This window comes from Gobius niger (genome assembly GCF_951799975.1).
Source record: "Gobius niger genome assembly, contig: SCAFFOLD_79, whole genome shotgun sequence".
Taxonomy (NCBI): domain Eukaryota; kingdom Metazoa; phylum Chordata; class Actinopteri; order Gobiiformes; family Gobiidae; genus Gobius; species Gobius niger.
The window spans coordinates 118,042-138,372 of NW_027639108.1; the positions used below are offsets into that span (position 1 = coordinate 118,042).

Here is a 20,331-nt window from a genome sequence, read left to right on the forward strand (position 1 = left end):
CGTCGTTGCTTGTGCATCAGGGGGTGACAAAGATCAGCCTTTATTGATCTCACAAAAATGACAAAAATGTGACACAAAATGTGACAAAAAATGACAAAAAAGTTACAAAAAATGACAAAAATGTGACAAAAAATGTGATAAAAAATTGATGACAAAATTACAAAAATATTACAAAAATGTGACAAAATGTGACAAAAATGTGACAAAATGTGACAAAAATGTGATAAAAAATTGACAAAAAAAAAGACAAAAATGTGACAAAAAATGACAAAAAAGTTACAAAAATGAGTTGAATACCCAACAAAAAAATGATGGAAAAAAAAAATCTGATGACGGTTCAGGCGGGAGTTAAGGGGTTAAATCAGCAAAATTGTGTCGATTCAAACTGAAATCACGTCGTTGCTTGTGCATCAGGGGGCGACAAAGATCAGCCTTTATTGATCTCACAAAAATGACAAAAATGTGACAAAAAATGACAAAAATGTGACACAAAATGTGACAAAAAATGACAAAAATATGACAAAAAATGTGATAAAAAATTGATGAAAAAATTACAAAAATATTACAAAAATGTGACAAAATGTGACACAAATATGATAAAAATGGACGAAAAAATTACAAAAATATTACAAAAATGTGACAAAATGTGACAAAAAATGTGATAAAAAATTGATGAAAAAATTACAAAAATATTACAAAAATGTGACAAAATGTGACAAAAATGTGACAAAAAATGGACGAAAAAAATGACAAAAATGTGACAAAAAATGACAAAAAAGTTACAAAAATGAGTTGAATACCCAACAAAAAAATGATGGAAAAAAAAAATCGGATGACGGTTCAGGCGGGAGTTAAGAGGTTAAAACGATGCTTCGCTGGACATTTTCAAGTTTCACGCACCCTCCTTCCACTTCCGCTTACGTCCCTTATGACACGTATTCAAGATGGCGGCCGCGGGGATGGTGAGTGGAACGGCAACTCTTTCTTCCAACTAATCCTCCAGAAACGTTGCTAGTTTAACCTCTATATCGCTGCCCTGAACCCGCAGTGACCCCCCCCTCTGAGCCGCCCGCGTGTTCGTGTCCCACCCGCTCGTTTTCGGCGCGCTTTGGTCACGTTTCCAGCCCTTCCGTCCAGAATGTTGTCGCTGTGGCTAAGTTAGCATCCGGCTAACAGCCATCGGAACTGCCCGTGAGATTAACGCCTAAAAACCTGGACTCTTTTGGTTTGACAGTGCGGGATAAAGCTTTGGGGAGTTCTGAAATAACATAAATAATCCTCGAAAGTGCCGCGGGTCACTTTAACGGGCGGGTTTTTCCTGGACTGATGCTAGCTGTTAGCTCTGTTTGCTCTGTTTGCGTTGCTCTGTTGGGAGTTTGTGGAGTTGTCAGATAAAGATTTGCTTCTCTGAGCAAAAAATCCGCCGGGCCATTGATTGTTTTTAACATAACTGTAGATGTGAGAGGGTAATGTCATGACGTGGAGCTCCACTGATGTGATTTAATCGATGCTTCCGTGTTGGAAAGGCCATCACTCTCACCTGTCATCCAGCACCGGTGAGGCGGATTCACCTCTGAGGCGGTTTAAGTCAATAATGCTGTGGATGGATTGAAGGTAATCTGATCCGAACATGTTTAAACTGAAGAAGAATTGTGTGGGGATGGAAAGTAGCGCGAGCTTTTTATCAGGAAAATGAAAATATGTCTAAGTCTTGTACAGAACAGGGAAAAGTGGCCATCTTAACCTCTTAACTCCCGCCTGAACCGAGAGCATTTTCTCCAGTTCAGCTTCACCCAAATCCTGTAGGCCAGTGTAACACCTCATTTGAAAGCTAAGACCTACAAAAGTAAATTGATCTTTTTCCTCACGTCATCAGATTTTGTTTCCATCACTTTTTTTGTTGGGGCGTCGTCTCATTCTTATCACTTTTTCATCAAATTTTTCTCAATTTTCTGTCCATTTTTGTGGTTTTTTTTGTACATTTTCTGTAATTTTTTGTGGCACTTTTTCGTAAATTTTTTAGTTTTTTGTTGTTGTAAAATTATCACTTTTTTTTCCTTTTTTTGCCACTTTTTCGTCCATTTTTTCGTCCATTTTTTAATCGAAATTTGATTACGATTTCGATGACAACAGTAAACGATTACAAAATTAGCATAATTGCAAAAAATCGATTATAATTTTTTGTTTCCATTTTTTATTTTTTTATTTTCAAAAATATTTTTGTTCATTTTTTTTTTCCACATTTTTTTTCACATTTTTGGATGTTTTTCACTTTTCTGCTGGATTTTTGTATATTTTTTGATGGATTTTTGTCATTTTTTTTTTGATGGATTTTTTCATTTTTTTTATGGATTTTTGTCCTTTTTTTATGGATTTTTGTCACTTTTTTGCTGGATTTTTGTCATTTTTTAGATGTTTTTTGGTCATTTTTTTGCTGGATTTTTGTCACTTTTTTGATGGATTTTTTTTAAAGGCAACAAATAATTGTTTGAATAATCGTGATTTCAATTATGACAAAAATAATCGTGATTATTATTTTTTCAATAATCGAGCAGCCCTATTGCACAGCCCTACCTGGTAAATTGAAAGCATCCTATTTGTTGGAAAAGTGCGTGCATTTAGTCGACCAGTGAAAATCTTGGTCGACCATGACGTCATCGACCAACTAGTCGACCAAAGTTGGCAGCCCGTGTTGTGCGTTTGTGTCACGTTGTGCGTTTGTGTCATGTGTGTCTGCAGGAGACGTGGTGGGCCTTGCTGCTGCTGCTTCTTCCTGTGGCCCGGCCCTTCTACGTCCCTGGAGTGGCTCCCAGAGACTTCACGGAGGGAGAGGGGGTGGACATCAAGGTCAGTGTTTGTTTGTTTGTTTGTTTGTTTACTCTCTGCTTCCTGATCACAGTAACAGTTATGAGTTCCTTCTGAATGTTCCGTCTGTGTTCAGGCCGTGAAGCTGACGAGCTCGCGGACTCAGCTGCCCTACGAGTTCTACTCTCTGCCGTTCTGCGTCCCGGATCAGGTGGTTTACAAAGGAGAGAATCTGGGTACGTCCCACTCTACAGCTGTTTCACTACAGCTGTAGTGAAACAGCTGTTTCACTACAGCTGTTTCACTACAACTGTTTCACTACAACTGTTTCACTACAACTGTTTCACTACAACTGTTTCACTACAACTGTTTCACTACAACTGTTTCACTACAACTGTTTCACTACAACTGTTTCACTACAACTGTTTCACTACAACTGTTTCACTACAACTGTTTCACTACAATGGAACCAGGCCACAATTAGAGACAGGCCTTTATTTCTATTTGAGCAAAACGGACGACCAGGAAAACCAAGAAAAAGGAGATTTGTGTCCATTTGCACCTAAAATATTAGTTTCATTTATTAATGAACATTTCAAACCCTCTCCCAGCGGCTGGAACATTGACGCCTTTTATTTTGTCGGGACAACAGGAAGTGTTTCGTTGCTGTTAGCGGAGCTTTGACATCAGTGTCACTGCAGGTTTCTGTTTCGTTTTTACTGGACCGGATTATTTGTTATCTTGTGTAAAAGGCGAGTTTAGACGGAGCGTTTGTGTTTGTGTGCTATAATCAACAAATGGCATCCTGACATGTTTTTTAGTCCTTTTTTTTTTTGTTGCTTTATTTTTTTATTAGTTTCCAAATAAAAATGAACATAGAACAAAACTCTTACACTCGGCAGAAATCTACATTGAATATTCTTTGTTTACAGATTTAACAATGGGTTCAATTTGCATACTAAACATTTAGAAAATATTTTGTCCATTTGTCCATAAAAGTCAATCTTTCTATTTGATGGGTCTCTTTTTAGTCCTTATACTGAAATGTCTCTATGTCAAAGCCTCAATTGTAATTTTTGAACATTATGTATTTTGTCGCTAGTCTATAGGCCAGAGTAACGCCTTATTTGAAAGCTAAGACCAACAAAAACGTTTTTCCTTTTTTTTTTCCTTTGCTTTTTTTGTTTGATTTTTGTCAAATGTTTTGCCTCGTTTCCATCGCTTTTTGCAACTTTTCTGTTTTTCTTTTTTGTCTTTTTTTGTTGCGTTTTCGTCACACATTTGTTGCATTTTCAGGTTTTTTTTTCATTTTGTTGCTTTTTTTTAATCTTTCGGATTTGGTCAAGTGTTCCAAATGATCTGAGGCTCTTTCAGACGCTCAATACAAGTTTGGATGATTTTAGTCTCTCCTTTTCATTTTTATTTAGTCTCATTTTAGTCGACTCAAATATCTGGACATTTTAGTCACAGTTTTAGTCTCATGAGAAACTTTTAATTTAGTTTTAGTCCAATTTTAGTCACAAAAATATCACTTTGACTAAAATTAAGACTAAATATTTTAGTCGATGAAAAACAAACAAATCTATTTTCCATCACTTTTTTGCCACTTTTTTGTCATGTTTTTGTGGCTTTTTTGTCACATTTTAGAAGGTTTTTTGTGTGTGTTTTCCTCCACATTTTTGTCTCGTTTTTTGGTATTTTGATCCTTTTTTTCAAGAAGCTTTTAGAAACTGGAGAAAATGTGCTCGGTTCAGGTTTTGAAATCTCTCGTGTGACCCAGGGTTAAGATCAGTTTACTTCCTGGTCATCATGTCATCATCATGTCCGCCTCATGTCCGCCTCAGTCCCCGTTGTCCATGTTTTGACTGCGGCGTTCATGTTTTTGCAGGGGAGGTTCTGCGCGGCGACCGCATCGTGAACACGCTCTACAACGTGCAGATGACCAGCGATAAGAAGTGTGAGCTGGTGTGCGCCAAGAAGAAGCTGAGCGTGGCCGAGAGCAAGCTGTTCGCCGAGCGCATCAAGGAGGAGTACTACGTTCACCTGTGAGTAACGGGCGGGGCATCGCTAACCATGACTTTAACCACGACTTTAACCACACCTGCTCCGGGACCGGGGCCTTAAAGGGACGTTTCAGAATGTTTGACATAGGGCCTCATTTCCTCGTTATCCAGAGTGTTGCTGATTTCTGGAGATATTTTTTTTTTTTTGTAATTCATGCAGTTCTTATGTTTGTAGAGTTTTGTGGGGCTAGGCTCATGCAAGGCTAGTGCATGTCTATGGTATCAGCTAGCCTGCATTAAAAACAGTGTGACCTAGGGCTGCTTGATTATTGAAAAAATAATAATCACGATTATTTTTGTCATAATTGAAATCACGATTATTCAAACGATTATTTGTTGCCTTTAAAAAAAATCCATCAAAAAAGTGACAAAAATCCATCAAAAAAGTGACAAAAATCCAGCAGAAAAAAGACAAAAATCCATCAAAAAAGTGACAAAAATCCATCAAAAAAAAGGCCAAAAATCCAGCAAAAAAGTGACAAAAATCCATCAAAAAAAAGACAAAAATCCATCAAAAAAGTGACAAAAATCCATCAAAAAAGTGACAAAAATCCATCAAAAAAGTGACAAAAATCCATCAAAAAAAAGACAAAAATCCAGCAGAAAAAAAGACAAAAATCCAGCAGAAAAAAAAAAGACAAAAATCCATCAAAAAAGTGACAAAAATCCATCAAAAAAGTGACAAAAATCCATCAAAAAAGTGACAAAAATCCGTCAAAAAAGTGACAAAAATCCGTCAAAAAAGTGACAAAAATCCATCAAAAAAGTGACAAAAATCCATCAAAAAAGTGACAAAAATCCAGCAGAAAAAAGACAAAAATCCAGCAAAAAAGTGACAAAAATCCAGCAAAAAAGTGACAAAAATCCAGCAAAAAAGTGACAAAAATCCATTAAAAAAAATGACAAAAATCCAGCAAAAAAAATGACAAAAATCCATCAAAAAAAGACAAAAATCCATCAAAAAAATTACAAAAATCCAGCAAAAAAGTGACAAAAATCCAGCAAAAAAGTGACAAAAATCCAGCAAAAAAAGACAAAAATCCAGCAAAAAAAGTGACAAAAATCCAGCAAAAAAGTGACAAAAATCCAAAAAGGAAAAATGCAAAAAGGAAAATGCAAAAAAATGCTACAAAAAATTGATTAAAAATGTGACAAAAAACGACAAAAAATTGATAAAAAATTGACCAAAAATGACAAAAATGTGACAAAAAAAAATGACAAAAATGTGACAAAATGTTAAAGAAAATAAATAAATATGTGTTACAAATTTGACAAACAAATTACAAAAAAAAATGACAAAAATTGACGAAAAATAACAAAAAACATGACAAAAAAGACAAAAAAAAGTTACAAAATCAGTTGAATACCCAACAAAAAAAATGCTGGAAAAAAAATCTGATGACGTGAAGGAAAAAGATCCTCTCGGTTCAGGCGGGAGTTAAGAGGTTAAAGGTTCTCCACGAACACACTCGCCCTTTTTATTGGACCTAAAGTTACGAGGATGCTGTTATTATTGAAGGGCATTGCATTTGTTACTATTCCTGTTCAGCCATGTCTCAGTGGCGCCCCCGTGTGACACTGCCTTGTGTTTCCGCTCCCTCAGAATCGCAGATAACCTCCCCGTGGCCACGCGGCTCGAGTATTACCCCAACAGAGAGGCCGCGGCTGAAGACGACAAGAAGGAGGCGGCCAAAGACGTGCAGTTCGAGCACGGATACAGGATCGGCTTCATGGACAACGACAAGGTGCAGAGAGTGTCTTTATAGGAACGGCTTTCAGGGTCACAGGTTCATGTGCTCAGACCAGAGGTGAACAAGGACAAAGTAGTAGTAGTAGTAGAGTTGTGTTGCCAAACCTTTGAAATATGTTTCCCCCCCATGTCTCAGTGTTGTTGATGACATTTGTCCCCCCCCTCCTCCAGTATTACCTGCACAACCACCTGTCGTTCATCCTGCACTTCCACCGAGAGAAGCTGGAGGACCGAGAAACCCACAGCTACAGAGTGGTGCGCTTCGAGGTGGTGCCCCAGAGCGTCAAAGTGGAAGGTGAGGAGACGTTCCTTCAATTCTGCCAAAATAATGAATGTCATGAACCCCTTAACTCCCGCCTGAACCTGAGCACGTTTTCTCCAGTTTGGCTTTACCCCAGTCCAAAAGCTTCTGGGAAAAAGGTGTGAAAATGGCGACAGAACTGAGACGAAAACAATGATGGAAATGTGACGAAAAATTGATGAAAAAGTGGCAAAAATGTCACAAAAATGTTACAAGAAATTGCTAAAAAATGACAAAAATGTGACAAAAATGTGATAATAAATTGGACAAAAAATGCACGGAAAAATGACAAAAATGTGATTAAAAATTGACGAACAAATGACAAATGTGATAAAAATTTGACAAAAAAAGGCAAAAATAGGACCAAAAAATGACTAAAAAAAAAGACAAAAATGTGACAAAAAATTATAAAAATTTGACCAAAAAATGACAAATGTGATAAAAATTGGGCAAAAAATGACAATGTGATAAAAATTTGACAAAAAAATGATAAAAATTTGACCAAAAAATGACAAAAATGTGATAAAAAATGACAAAAATGTGATTAAAAAATTGATAAATTGACCAAAAAATGACAAAAATGTGACAAAAATTTGATTAAAAAATTGACAAAAAATGACAAAAATAGGACAAAAAATGACAAAAATGTGATAAAAATTTGACAAAAAATTACAAAAATTGGACCAATAAATGACCAAAAAAAAGACAAAAATGTGACAAAAATGTGATTAAAAATTGACCAAAAAATGACAAAAAATGTGATAAACATTTTACAAAAAAATGACAAAAATGTGATAAAAAAAATGACAAAAATGTGATAAAAAAAAAGACAAAAATGACGAAAAAATGACAAAAAATGTGATAAACATTTTACAAAAAAATGACAAAAATGTGACAAAAAAATGACAAAAATGTGATAAAAAAAATGACAAAAATGTGATTAAAAAAAAGACAAAAATGACTAAAAAATGACAAAAAAGTTACAAAAATGAGTTAATACCCAACAGAAAAATGATGGAAAAAAAATCTAATGACGTGAGGAAAAAGATCCTCTCGGTTCAGGCGGGAGTTAAGAGGTTAAAAATGTGTCCCTTTGTCTCTGTTAGATCTGAAAGCCGATGTCAGTACGAAGACCTGCACGTTACCGGAGGCCAGCGGCTCAGTCCCTCAGGAGATCGACCCCAGCAAAGAGAACGAGGTCCTCTTCACCTACTCCGTGCGCTGGGAGGTCAGTGACTAAATTAGTACTGGGAAGTATTGGGAATTTAACCCCTTAACTCCCACCTGAACCGAGCACATTTTCTCCAGTTTGGCTTTACCCCAATCCAAAAGCTTCTGGGAAACAGGTGGGAAAATAGCAACAAAACTGAGACGAAAACAATGATGATGTGACAAAAAAGTGAGAAAACATTGACAAAAAATGACAAAAAAAATGACAAAAGATGACAAAAAATGACAAAAAAAGACAAAAAAAATTGACAAAAAAAGACCAAAAATGTGACAAAAATATGTCAAAAAAACAATAAAAAATGTAATAAAAAATGACTAAAAAAGGCAAAAAAAATGACAAAAAATGTGACAAAAAAGTGACGAAAAAATGACAAAAAATTGACAAAAAAAATGACCAAAAAAAAGACCAAAAATGTGACAAAAAAATGACAAAAAACGGGACAAAAATTGACAAAAAATTGACAAAAAAATGACCAAAAAAATGACCAAAAATGTGACAAAAAATGTCAAAAAAACAATAAAAAATGTAATAAAAAATGACAAAAAAAGGCAAAAAAACGACGAAAAAATGACAAAAAAATACAAAAAATGTGACCAAAAAATGACAAAAAACAAAACAAAAAATGTGACAAAAAATGACATAAAAATGACAAAAAATGACAAAATTTTGACAAAAAAGGCAAAAAAATTACCAAAAAATTACCAAATAATGACAACAAAAAACCCCCAAAAAATACCTGCAAAAATAGGTGGGAAAAAATTCTAATGACGTGACGTTTTGTAGATCTTAGCTTTCAAATGAGGCGTTACACTGGCCTACAGGATTTGGGTTTAGCTGAACTGGAGAAAATGCTCTCGGTTCAGGCGGGAGTTAAGAGGTTAAGAGAAAAAGATTTTGGGGGAAAAAATAGGGGAAGATTGGTGGAAAATGTTGAAGAATTGGGGGGAGATTTTCAAAATACTGGGGAAGAAAAAAGTGGAAACCTTTTCCAGTGTTTGACCTGTGATCTGTGGTTTCCTCAGGAGAGCGAGATCAAGTGGGCGTCTCGCTGGGACACGTACCTGACCATGAGCGACGTGCAGATCCACTGGTTTTCCATCGTCAACTCCGTGGTGGTCGTTTTCTTCCTGTCGGGTGAGTTCACGAGGTCGTTGCTCCTTTGTAGTTGGTGCGGTGATGAAAGAATGTGTTAACATTCATTTGTCGAGCTTTTAGCCCGAGCTTTGTTTTGTTTTCTTCTTGTATGAGTTGCCTCCGCTTCTCGCTCACTCCAGACTTTCTTTCTGCTGCTCGATTAGCCTGCAGTGCCCTCTAGTGGCATTATATATTTGAATAAAACATAAATAAATCACATATTAGTCGCGCCGGAGTATAAGACGCATCCCCAGCCAGACTATGAAAAAAGTGCGACTGATAGTCCGGAAAATACGGTAGAATTCTGCTGCGACATTGTCATTTTTTTTGTCATTTTTTTAAATCATTTTTGTTGTCATTTTTTGTCAATTTTTTTTTCATTTTTTGGTCACATATTTTGTCATTTTTTGTCACATTTTTTGTCACATTTTTGTCTTTTTTTTTGTCACATTTTTGTCACATTTTTTGTAATTTTTTGGTTATTTTTTGTCATTTTTTGTCACATTTTTTGTCACATTCTTGTCACATTTTTGTCATTTTTTTGTCACATTTTTTGTCACATTTTTGTCTTTTTTTTTGTCACATTTTTGTCACATTTTTTGTAATTTTTTGGTTATTTTTTGTCATTTTTTGTCACATTTTTTGTCATTCTTGTGTCAAATTTTTGCCTTTTTTTGTCATTTATTGTCACATTTTTTAGTAATTTTTTTTGTCATTTTTTGTCATTTTTTTCCACATTTTTTGTCATTTTTTTGTCCTTTTTTGTCCTTTTTTGTCAAATTTTTTTGTCATTTTTAGTCACATTTTTTGTCTTTTTTTGTCATTTTTAATCACATTTTTGTAATTTTTTCCAAAGTTTTCTCACTTTTTTGCCACATCTTCATCATTGTTTTCGTCTCAGTTTTGTTGCTATTTTCACACCTTTTTTTTAAGCCTGCAGTGCCCTCTAGTGGCATTACATATTTGAATAAAAAATAAATTAATCACATATTAGTCGCGCCGGAGTATAAGACGCATCCCCAGCCAGACTATGAAAAAAGTGCGACTTATAGTCCGGAAAATACGGTAGAATTCTGCTGCGAAGATTAATTATGTTTTGTCGTCATGGAAACCTCTCCGCCTTTGTTTCGCCGCAGGAATCCTGAGCATGATCATCATCCGGACGCTGAGGAAGGACATCGCCAACTACAACCGGGAGGACGACATCGTAAGAGCCTCTGGTTTTTAAACGCTTTTTTGGCCCGACTGAGCTCTGACCCGTCTGTCCACGCAGGAGGACACCATGGAGGAGTCCGGGTGGAAGAACGTCCACGGAGACGTCTTCAGGCCGCCGCAGTATCCCATGATCCTCAGCTCCCTGCTGGGCTCGGGCATCCAGCTCTTCTGCATGATCCTCATCGTCATCTGTGAGAGAACGTCACACTTACAGCTTGTTGTTGTGTTGCTGTACGATACATCTGTCCCCTGTTCCCCTGCAGCGCCTCTCCTTGGATTTACTTAAGGCCAGACACTGCAGGTGAAGAGGGAAAAAAAAAAAAATGTAGAGATTTCAATTTGAAACTGAACACTACAGATATGAATGAGATTTTTTTTAACTACATTTTATGTTTTTGCATAAAAATAAATCATTTTGAGCATTAAAATGGCCAAAATTGCCTATATTTTGGGCAACAAAATCAAAATAATGAATTGAGCCAGATTAAATGTTATGGTTTTATTTTATTGACATATTAGTAACTCAGATTTTTTCAGAGGAGATTTTGGATATTTTGTTTAGTTTTTCAATAAACTAATCATCAGTGAAAAAATCTGTAAAAAAAAATCAAATTCCGCCTGTTTTTTTTGTTTCAAAGCTGAATAAATCAGGCTAGGAATTAGATATTAAAAAATCCCTCTGAAAAAACCTTCAGAACCTTGTTGTGTCTCAGCCTGTAAAGTGTGGAGTCTGTGGGAGCTTCTATAAGGGCTCAGGCTCTGCCCGAGTGCGGCTTCTCTCATTCAGAGAAAACCAGCCCTGAAGTTTTGTAGCGAGTGCGCATGCTCGGCCCGTTCTTCCACTTTTCCGCTCCAGCGTCTCGTAGGAGGAAAAACACCATATTTGGATTAAAGCATCACCACGGGGCCCCTTAGCAGGACACGTGGATGTCAAATCTGTCAATATTTATGATTAGGGATGGGCACCGTTAAACAGTACCTACTCGAAAAAATGTAATTCTTTCGGTGCCAGTTTTCGGTTCTTTTTCTCTCCAGACCCGCATTGAGTCTAAAAAATATGGCCTTAAAGCAAAGCTACAACGCACTAAACTTCCGTAATAGAGATGGCAGAGTCGGTCTGCGTCAGGACTAAACCAGGACTAAACCAGGACTGAAAAAGAAACTTTAGTTTTTAGACGAATTGAAAAGCAAAACCAATCCGTGACAATAAGAAAGACCTTTACCTTTAGCGACAGACCCGGAGGCGGAGCTTACGTGCTGTTGTTACAACTTTACAGCAGCCGCAGAGACAGGAATATCCAAGCTGGTTTATAGAAAAGTGAGCGCTCACTCTGTATTAGACATTGTTGGTCCAGTTTTGGTAAATGATCAGTGTCAGAGTGAGGCTCACACCATGTAAGGATCTTTGACGTGTGGAGCTTTCGCTTCGTCAAAGTGCAGTGAGTTTAGAAAAGTTTATCTGAAAGAAACCGTGTCCTGATGTGGATCTGACTCTGCAGCTCAGGAGGGAACAACGTCCTTTCTCTTTTATCTCTGCTTAAGTGGAAATTCTGCTCAAAACATGAAGTTAGAGGCGACGCTGCTGCTCCTGTGTCGCCTCTGTTCTGCTGTTTTCGGTCTTTTTCCTGAATGATGCTTTTAATACACGTTATTTTTATTGAATTAGAAAAACATAGGTATCGAAAAAAGTACCGTTAAGGCACCGGAACTGAAAAGCAGGTATCGTTAAAGTGCTTGGTATCAAAAAAAAAAACGAACGGTGCCCATCTCTATTTATGAATGAATACCCGGCGCAGCTGCTACTTCCGGGTTATCTCAAAACATCATAAAATAAACTTCATGCGGGGATGAGTTTTGTAATTTTTATATCTGACATGAAAACTTAGATGTAAAGGGAGGAAAATAGATACAAATCTCCCCTTCGACCACGACGTGAAAAATCAATGCCACATCACCTGCAGTGCCTCTCCTTGTCTTTACTTTGCTCCTTCACTGGTTGGTTGTTGAGCTCGGTCATAACTGTGTGTGTGTGTTTTAGTTGTGGCCATGTTGGGGATGCTGTCCCCGTCCAGCAGAGGAGCGCTGATGACCACGGCCTGCTTCCTCTTCATGTTCATGGGGTGAGGAACGAGCAGAACCGTGTTGTTGTTTTTCAGTCTGTGACGTTAAAACTGATTCCTCTGCAGAGTTTTCGGGGGATACTTCGCCGGCAGATTGTACCGCACACTGAAGGGCCACCGGTGGAGGAAAGGAGCGTTCTGTGTAAGCCAGAAAAACATGATTTATCCGGGTTTTCTTTTCTTAACTCCCGCCTGAACCGAGAGCATTTTCTCCAGTTCAGCTTTACCCACATCCTGTAGGCCAGTGTAACGCCTCATTTGAAAGCTAAGACCTACAAAATTCATCTAAATGGATCTTTTTCCTCACATCATCACATTTTTTCCATCCTTTTTTTGGAGGGTATTCAACTCATTTTTGTAACTTTTTTAAGTCATTTTTTTGTCACATTTTTTTCCATTATTTTTTTAATTTTTTTATTTTTTTTGTCTATTTTTATTTTTTATTTTTTTATTTTTTTGTCTATTTTTTTTAATTTTTTGTCACATTTTTTGTCATTTTTTTGTCACATTTTTGTCACATTTTTTCTCTTTTTTTCCATTTTTTTTTTTTTTTTTTTTTTTTTTTGTCTATTTTTTTTATTTTTTTGTCACATTTTGTCTTTTTTTTGTTCCAATTTTTTCACATTTTTGTCACATTTTTTGTCTTTTTTTTTAGTCAATTTTTAGTCATTTTTTTCACATATTTGTCACATATTTTTTATTTATTTTTTGTCATTTTTTGTCACATTTTTTTTAATTTTTTGTCTTTTTTTTGTGTCTTTTTTTCACATTTTTGTCACATTTTTGTCATTTTTTGTCTTTTTTTTTTTTTCAATTTGTTGTCACATTTTTTGTCATTTTTTGGTCACATATTTGTCTTTTTTTCCACATATTTGTCACATTTTTGTCACATCTTCATCATTGTTTTCGTCTCAGTTCTGTCGCCATTTTCACATCTTTTTTCCAGAAGCTTTTGGATTGGGGTAAAGCCAAACTGGAGAAAATGTGCTCGGTTCAGGCGGGAGTTAAGAGGTTAAAATGGTGTTTTGATGCAGTTCCCTGTGTGTCCTGCAGACGGCGACACTGTACCCCGCCGTGGTGTTCGGGATCTGCTTCATCCTGAACTGCTTCATTTGGGGAGAGCACTCTTCAGGAGCGGTATGTCAACTATAAACCTTTACTTTGTCTCATAAAATATATATCAACACGTATTTCCACAGTATCAGGCTTTGTACTTCATTATTACCATGTATGCCTTAGTTTTTATTATTACTGTTAGAGAACCCTTGTTTCAGAAGTGCGGCCTGGGGAGAATGTAGGGCTGTGCAATTAATCGAAATTCGATTACGATTTCGATTACAACAGTAAACGATTACAAAATTAACATAATCGCAAAAAATCGATTCTAATTTTTTTTTTCAATTATTATTATTTTTATTTTTTTTCAATTTTTTATTTTTTTCACATTTCTTTTTCTAATTTTTAATTTTTGGATTTTTGTCTTTTTCTGCTGGATTTTTGTAATTTTTTTGATCGATTTTTGTCACTTTTTTGATGGATTTTTGTCACTTTTTTGATGGATTTTTGTCATTTTTTTGATGGATTTTTGTCTTTTTTTGATGGATTTTTGTCACTTTTTTGATGGATTTTTGTCACTTTTTTGATGGATTTTTGTCACTTTTTTGATGGATTTTTGTCATTTTTTTGATGAATTTTTGTCATTTTTTGATGGATTTTTGTCATTTTTTTGCTGGATTTTTGTCTTTTTTCTGCTGGATTTTTGTCATTTTTTTTGATGGATTTTTGTCTTTTTTCTGCTGGATTTTTGTCATTTTTTTTGATGGATTTTTGTCTTTTTTTTGATGGATTTTTGTCACTTTTTTGATGGATTTTTGACTTTTTTTTGATGGATTTTTGTCACTTTTTTGCTGGATTTTTGTCTTTTTTCTGCTGGATTTTTGTCATTTTTTTGATGGATTTTTGTCACTTTTTTGCTGGATTTTTGTCACTTTTTTGCTGGATTTTTGTCTTTTTTTTTGATGGATTTTTGTCACTTTTTTGCTGGATTTTTGTCACTTTTTTGATGGATTTTTGTCACTTTTTTTGCTGGATTTTTGTCATTTTTCTGCTGGATTTTTGTCATTTTTCTGCTGGATTTTTGTCATTTTTTTGCTGGATTTTTGTCACTTTTTTGATGATTTTTTGTCACTTTTTTGATGGATTTTTGTCACTTTTTTGATGGATTTTTGTCACTTTTTTGATGAATTTTTGTCTTTTTTTTGATGGATTTTTGTCACTTTTTTGCTGGATTTTTGTCTTTTTTTTGATGGATTTTTTTCACTTTTTTGATGGATTTTTGTCACTTTTTTGATGGTTTTTTGTCTTTTTTTTGATGGATTTTTGTCTTTTTTTTTCCCGGTATTTTTGTCACTTTTTTGATGGATTTTTTTAAAGGCAACAAATAATCGTTTGAATAATCGTGATTTCAATTACGACAAAAATAATCGTGATTATTATTTTTTCAATAATCGAGCAGCCCTAGGAGAATGTGTTTATTGTGTGTGTGGTTCCAGGTGCCCTTCACCACCATGCTGGCGCTGCTCTGCATGTGGTTCGGGATCTCCATGCCCCTGGTGTATCTGGGATATTACTTCGGCTTCAGGAAACAGCCGTACGATAACCCGGTGCGGACCAACCAGATCCCGCGGCAGGTGCCGGAGCAGCGCTGGTACATGAACAAGTTCGTGGGGTGAGCGTCGTCGGTGCTTTTTTACTTCTTACCCGAGCTAACGAGGTATACATGCGTTTCCTGTGACGTTCCGGCGGCCATTTTGAATACCGAAGTAGCATTATGTTATGTTCTTACCTTAGCTGTGACGAGTTCTTTAGGACCTGTCTGATCTTCAGTCACGTAAACACAGCGCAGACGGCGTTAGCATTTAGCCTCTCCCTCTCTCCTCTATAGCTCCAAAACAGGTCAAGATAGAAGCTACCAAGCTCTTCCACGTTTTCCCTATTTAAATATGGTTACGTGAAGTGTTCCACTACAAAGTATAATTACACACAATTAAACAATGTGGATTTTCTAAGCGGATAAAAGGGGGGACTATATTGTAAGGTAATAATACCAGGAGTAATTTGGCATCCGCGCAGTAATCTTCACTTTACTGTGCGGATTTCGAACTACTCCTAATCCGCACATGCATTATTAGCAATAAAAGAAATATAAATATCACAGCAATAAGTAAAGTTACTTCACAGTGCAGTTATAAGGAGTTTTCCAGGAGAGGGCGGAGCAGCTGCTCAGAGCAGGATTCAGGAGGATTGCACCAAAAAAAACACTCTTTTATAAGGAAATAGCAAAACAACATGACTAAAAGCTCCAAAAAGTCGATTTTTCATGATATAGGACCTTTAAAAATAGTGAACTCAGCTGTTTTTGGCTTCACACACGCACTATGAGGGAAAAAAAACTGTTATCTTAGGGCTGTGCAATTAATCGAAATTTGATTACGATTTCGATTACAACAGTAAACGATTACAAAATTAGCATAATCGCAAACAAATGGATTATAATTTTTTTTTCAATTTATTTTTTCCCAAAAAAAAATTGTCATTTTTTTTGATGGATTTTTGTCATTTTTTGATGGATTTTTGTCATTTTTTTGATGGATTTTTGTCATTTTTTTTGATGGATTTTTGTCTTTTTTTGATGGATTTTTGTCTTTTTTTGATGGATTTTTGTCATTTTTCTGCTGGATTTTTGTCATTTTTCTGCTGGATTTTTGTCATTTTTTTTGATGGATTTTTGTCTTTTTTTGATGGATTTTTGTCTTTTTTTGATGGATTTTTGTCATTTTTCTGCTGGATTTTTGTCTTTTTTCTGCTGGATTTTTGTCATTTTTTTTGATGGATTTTTGTCATTTTTTTGATGATGATCTATATAACAGATAATTCAGTATCGTATTGAAAACCAAATATCGTTAAAGTACCGAAAGTATCAAAAGAATGTAACGGTGCCCAGACATTTATATATTTAAGATTACGTTTGGGCCTCGTTGCCTTTTTTAGATGAAATAATAAATAGTTTTGTGGTGCTGCTTTTCGAGTATTTGTGAGCTTTGCATTTAGAGTTTGTTCCTCAACCAAACTCCTGCCTTCACCACTCTAAAGAACCAATGAAGCCTCAAACAGATGAAGTCTCTCTTGCCTTCGGACCCTCTGAAACTGTTCCTGTTGTTTCCTGCAGGATCCTGATGGCCGGGATCCTGCCGTTTGGAGCCATGTTCATCGAGCTCTTCTTCATCTTCAGCGTGAGTGCATTATTCTGTCTGTGGAGGCTCTCAGTCGTGCAGGAGTTTCACAATCCACACCACTTTAAGATCTGTCCTGCTGCTCGTTTCAGGCCATCTGGGAGAACCAGTTCTATTACCTGTTCGGGTTCCTGTTCCTCGTCTTCATCATCCTGGTGGTGTCCTGCTCCCAGATCAGCATCGTCATGGTTTACTTCCAGCTCTGCGCAGAGGTGACGTCACACGCAAACACAGCGCTCACTAACCCCTTAACTCCCGCCTGAACCGAGCACGTTTTCTCCAGTTTGGCTTTACCCCAATCCAAAAGCTTCTGGAAAAAAGCTGTGAAAATAGCAACAAAACTGAGATGAAAACAATGATGGAAGAAATTGACAAAAAATGTGAGAAAACATTGGCAAAAAAGTGATGAAAAATTTATGAAAAAGTGGCAAAAATGTGACAAGAAATTGACAAAAAAAATGACGAAAAAATGACAAAAATGTGAAAAAATGGGTTAAAAAAATTGACGAAAAAATGATGAAAAAGTGGCAAAAATGACACAAAAAATGTCACAAGAAATTGACAAAAAATGACGAAAAAATGACAAAAATGTGACAAAAATGTGACTAAAAAAATGACAAAAATGTGATAAAATTGACAAATTTACAAAAAAATGGACAAAAAAACGACAAAAAAATGATTAAAAATGACAAAAAAATGACAAAAATGTGACAAATGTGATTAAAAATTGATGAAAATATGACAAAAATGTGATAAAAATGGACGAAAAAAATTACAAAAAAATGACAAAAATATGACAAAAATGTGATTAAATGACAAAAAAATGATTTAAAAAAATGGACAAAAAATGGACAAAAAATTTGACAAAAATTTGATAAATATTGACGAAAAAAATGACAAAAATGTGACAAATGTGAAAAAATGACAAAAAATACAAAAAATTGACAAAAATGGACAAAAAAATGACAAAAAAATGACAAAAATGTGATAAAAAATTGACCAAAAAACGACAAAAAATTACAAAAAAATTACAAAATTGGATTAAAAAAATGACAAAAATGTGACAAAAAATGACAAAAAATTGATAAAAAATTGAAGAAAAAAAATGTGACAAAAAAATGACAAAAAAGTTACAAAAATGAGTTGAATACCCAACAAAAAAACGCTGGAAAAAAAATCTGATGCCGTGAGGAAAAAGACCCTCTCGGTTCAGGCGGGAGTTAAGAGGTTAACTGCGCTCCTGTCGATCAACAGAACCACCGCCTGATCTGTTTCTTCTGTTTCAGGATTACCGCTGGTGGTGGAGGACGTTCCTGGTGTCTGGAGGATCCGCCTTCTACGTCCTGGTTTACGCCGTCTTCTACTTCATCAACAAGGTGAACAGATGTTTGAAAGACCTTAAGAATGAGCTGGACTTTTGGCTTTGGTGACATAGACCTAGACCTACATTTTCTGTGGGCTTGAAAAAACAGTAAAAATCCTGAAAAACCTCTGGCAGTGGGAGCTCTGATTTGAAAATGGCCGACAGTCAATGAGTTAATGAGCTGGACCTTTTGTAAAGCTGTATTGTGTGTTGAGTGAAGTCACCTGACCCTGGTCTCTGTTTAACCCCTTAACTCCCACCTGAAACGAGCACATTTTCTCCAGTTTGGCTTTACCCCAATCCAAAAGCTTCTGGAAAAAAGCTGTGAAAATAGCAACAGAACGGAGACGAAAACAATGATGGAAATGTGACAAAAAAGTGACGAAAAAGTGGCAAAAATGTCACAAGAAATTGGCTAAAAATGGACGAAAAAAGGACAAAAATGTGACAAAAAGTGACAAAAATGTGATAAAAAAAAATTGACCAAAAAAAGGACAAAAATGTGATTAAAAAATGACCAAAAATGACAAAAAAATGACAAAAATTACAAAAAAAATGTGACAAATTGTGACGAAAAAATGACAATATGACATTTTTTTTTTAAAAATTGACAAAAAATGACAAAAATGTGATGATAAATTGACGAAAAAATGAGAAAAATGTGACAAAAATGTGACAAAAAATTACAAAAAGTGACAAAAATTTGACAAAAAAAATTGACCAAAAAAAGGACAAAAATGTGATATAAAATGACCAAAAAAATACAAAAATTTGACCAAAAATTACAAAAAAATGACAAAAATGTGACAAATTGTGACGAAAAAATGACAAAAATATGACAAAAAAATTACAAAAAATTACAAAAAATTACAAAAAATTACAAAAAATTGACAAAAAATTACAAAAATGTGATGATAAATTGACGAAAAAATTACAAAAATGTGACCAAAAAATGACAAAGATTTGATTCAAAAATGATGAAAAAATTTCAAAAAAAGAGACAAAAAATGACCAAAAAAATGACAAAAATGGGATAAAAAATTGACATAAAAAAGGGGTTGAGAGGTTGATGAGCTGGACCTTCTGATAAACTAGTATGTGTTGAGTAAAGTCACCTGACCCGCCTGGTCTCTCCTTAACGAGCTGGACCTTCTGATAAACTAGTATATGTTGAGTAAAGTCACCTGACCCCCCTGACCCGCCTGCTCTCTCCTTAGCTGGACATCGTGGAGTTCATCCCGTCGCTGCTGTACTTCGGCTACACGGCGCTCATGGTGCTGTCCTTCTGGCTTCTGACCGGCACGATCGGCTTCTACGCCGCCTACATGTTCATCCGCAAGATCTACGCCGCCGTCAAGATCGACTGAGCTCCGCCCACTCCCTCCTCCTCCTCCTCCTTCCTCCTCTTCACTCACATCGTTTTTTCTTTTTTAACGATATCTATTTTTTATTACCCGACAAGCACTGACTTATGCTCGCGCCGGGACGGGGGGGGCTCGGTGCGCGTCCGGAGAGGGGCCAAAGCTTGTCCCACATTCTGCACATTTGTTCTTTTTGTTTGTCTTGAGCGGTTCTAATTTATCTGTGACTTTTTTTTTTCTTTTTTACTTTTGTCCTCGCAGGAACTCATTTGGAAGAGACTTTTTTTTCTGTCGCCTTTTCCGACTCTTTTTTTTTTTTCCGGCTGAGCTTAAACGGGGTAAACGAGGAAGTGGAAATCATGCAGTTTTTAACGATGACATAGGTTTGTGTTCACGGCTTTGTCGAAATGGGGCCAGAAGTTTAGATTTAACCTCTTAACCCCCCGCCTCCCAGGTCCGCTTTACCCAAAACCTAAAAGCCCTCACAGACTGCAGGCCTGAGTTAAAGGGATGTTTCAGGATTTTTGACATAGGGCAGGCTACTAGTTACCATAGACATGCACTAGCCTAGCACTAGCCTAGCACTAGCCTAGCACCACGAAACTCTTCAAATATAAGAACTGCATTGGGTGTTGGAAATGAGGTCCTGTGTCAAACATCCTGAACTTCTCCAAACTGATCTGGATTTTCTTCCTT

At 35.9% G+C, this 20,331-nt stretch overlaps 1 protein-coding gene across 1 annotated transcript; it reads left to right on the top strand.

Annotated features, from left to right (window-relative positions):
* The first annotated feature begins 924 nt into the window (after nt 1-924).
* On the top strand, nt 925-19,748 carry LOC306982875 (transmembrane 9 superfamily member 4-like). The gene is made up of 18 exons (XM_079583326.1): nt 925-962; nt 2,740-2,847; nt 2,942-3,041; nt 4,694-4,850; nt 6,472-6,613; nt 6,790-6,913; nt 8,026-8,147; nt 9,173-9,284; nt 10,421-10,491; nt 10,558-10,690; nt 12,538-12,619; nt 12,686-12,761; nt 13,673-13,756; nt 15,172-15,347; nt 16,848-16,911; nt 17,004-17,123; nt 18,198-18,287; nt 19,492-19,748. Exons 1-18 carry the CDS (start codon nt 945-947, stop codon nt 19,639-19,641), a joined length of 1,929 nt encoding a protein of 642 aa, XP_079439452.1. The 5' UTR covers nt 925-944; the 3' UTR covers nt 19,642-19,748.
* The last annotated feature ends 583 nt before the right edge of the window (nt 19,749-20,331 follow it).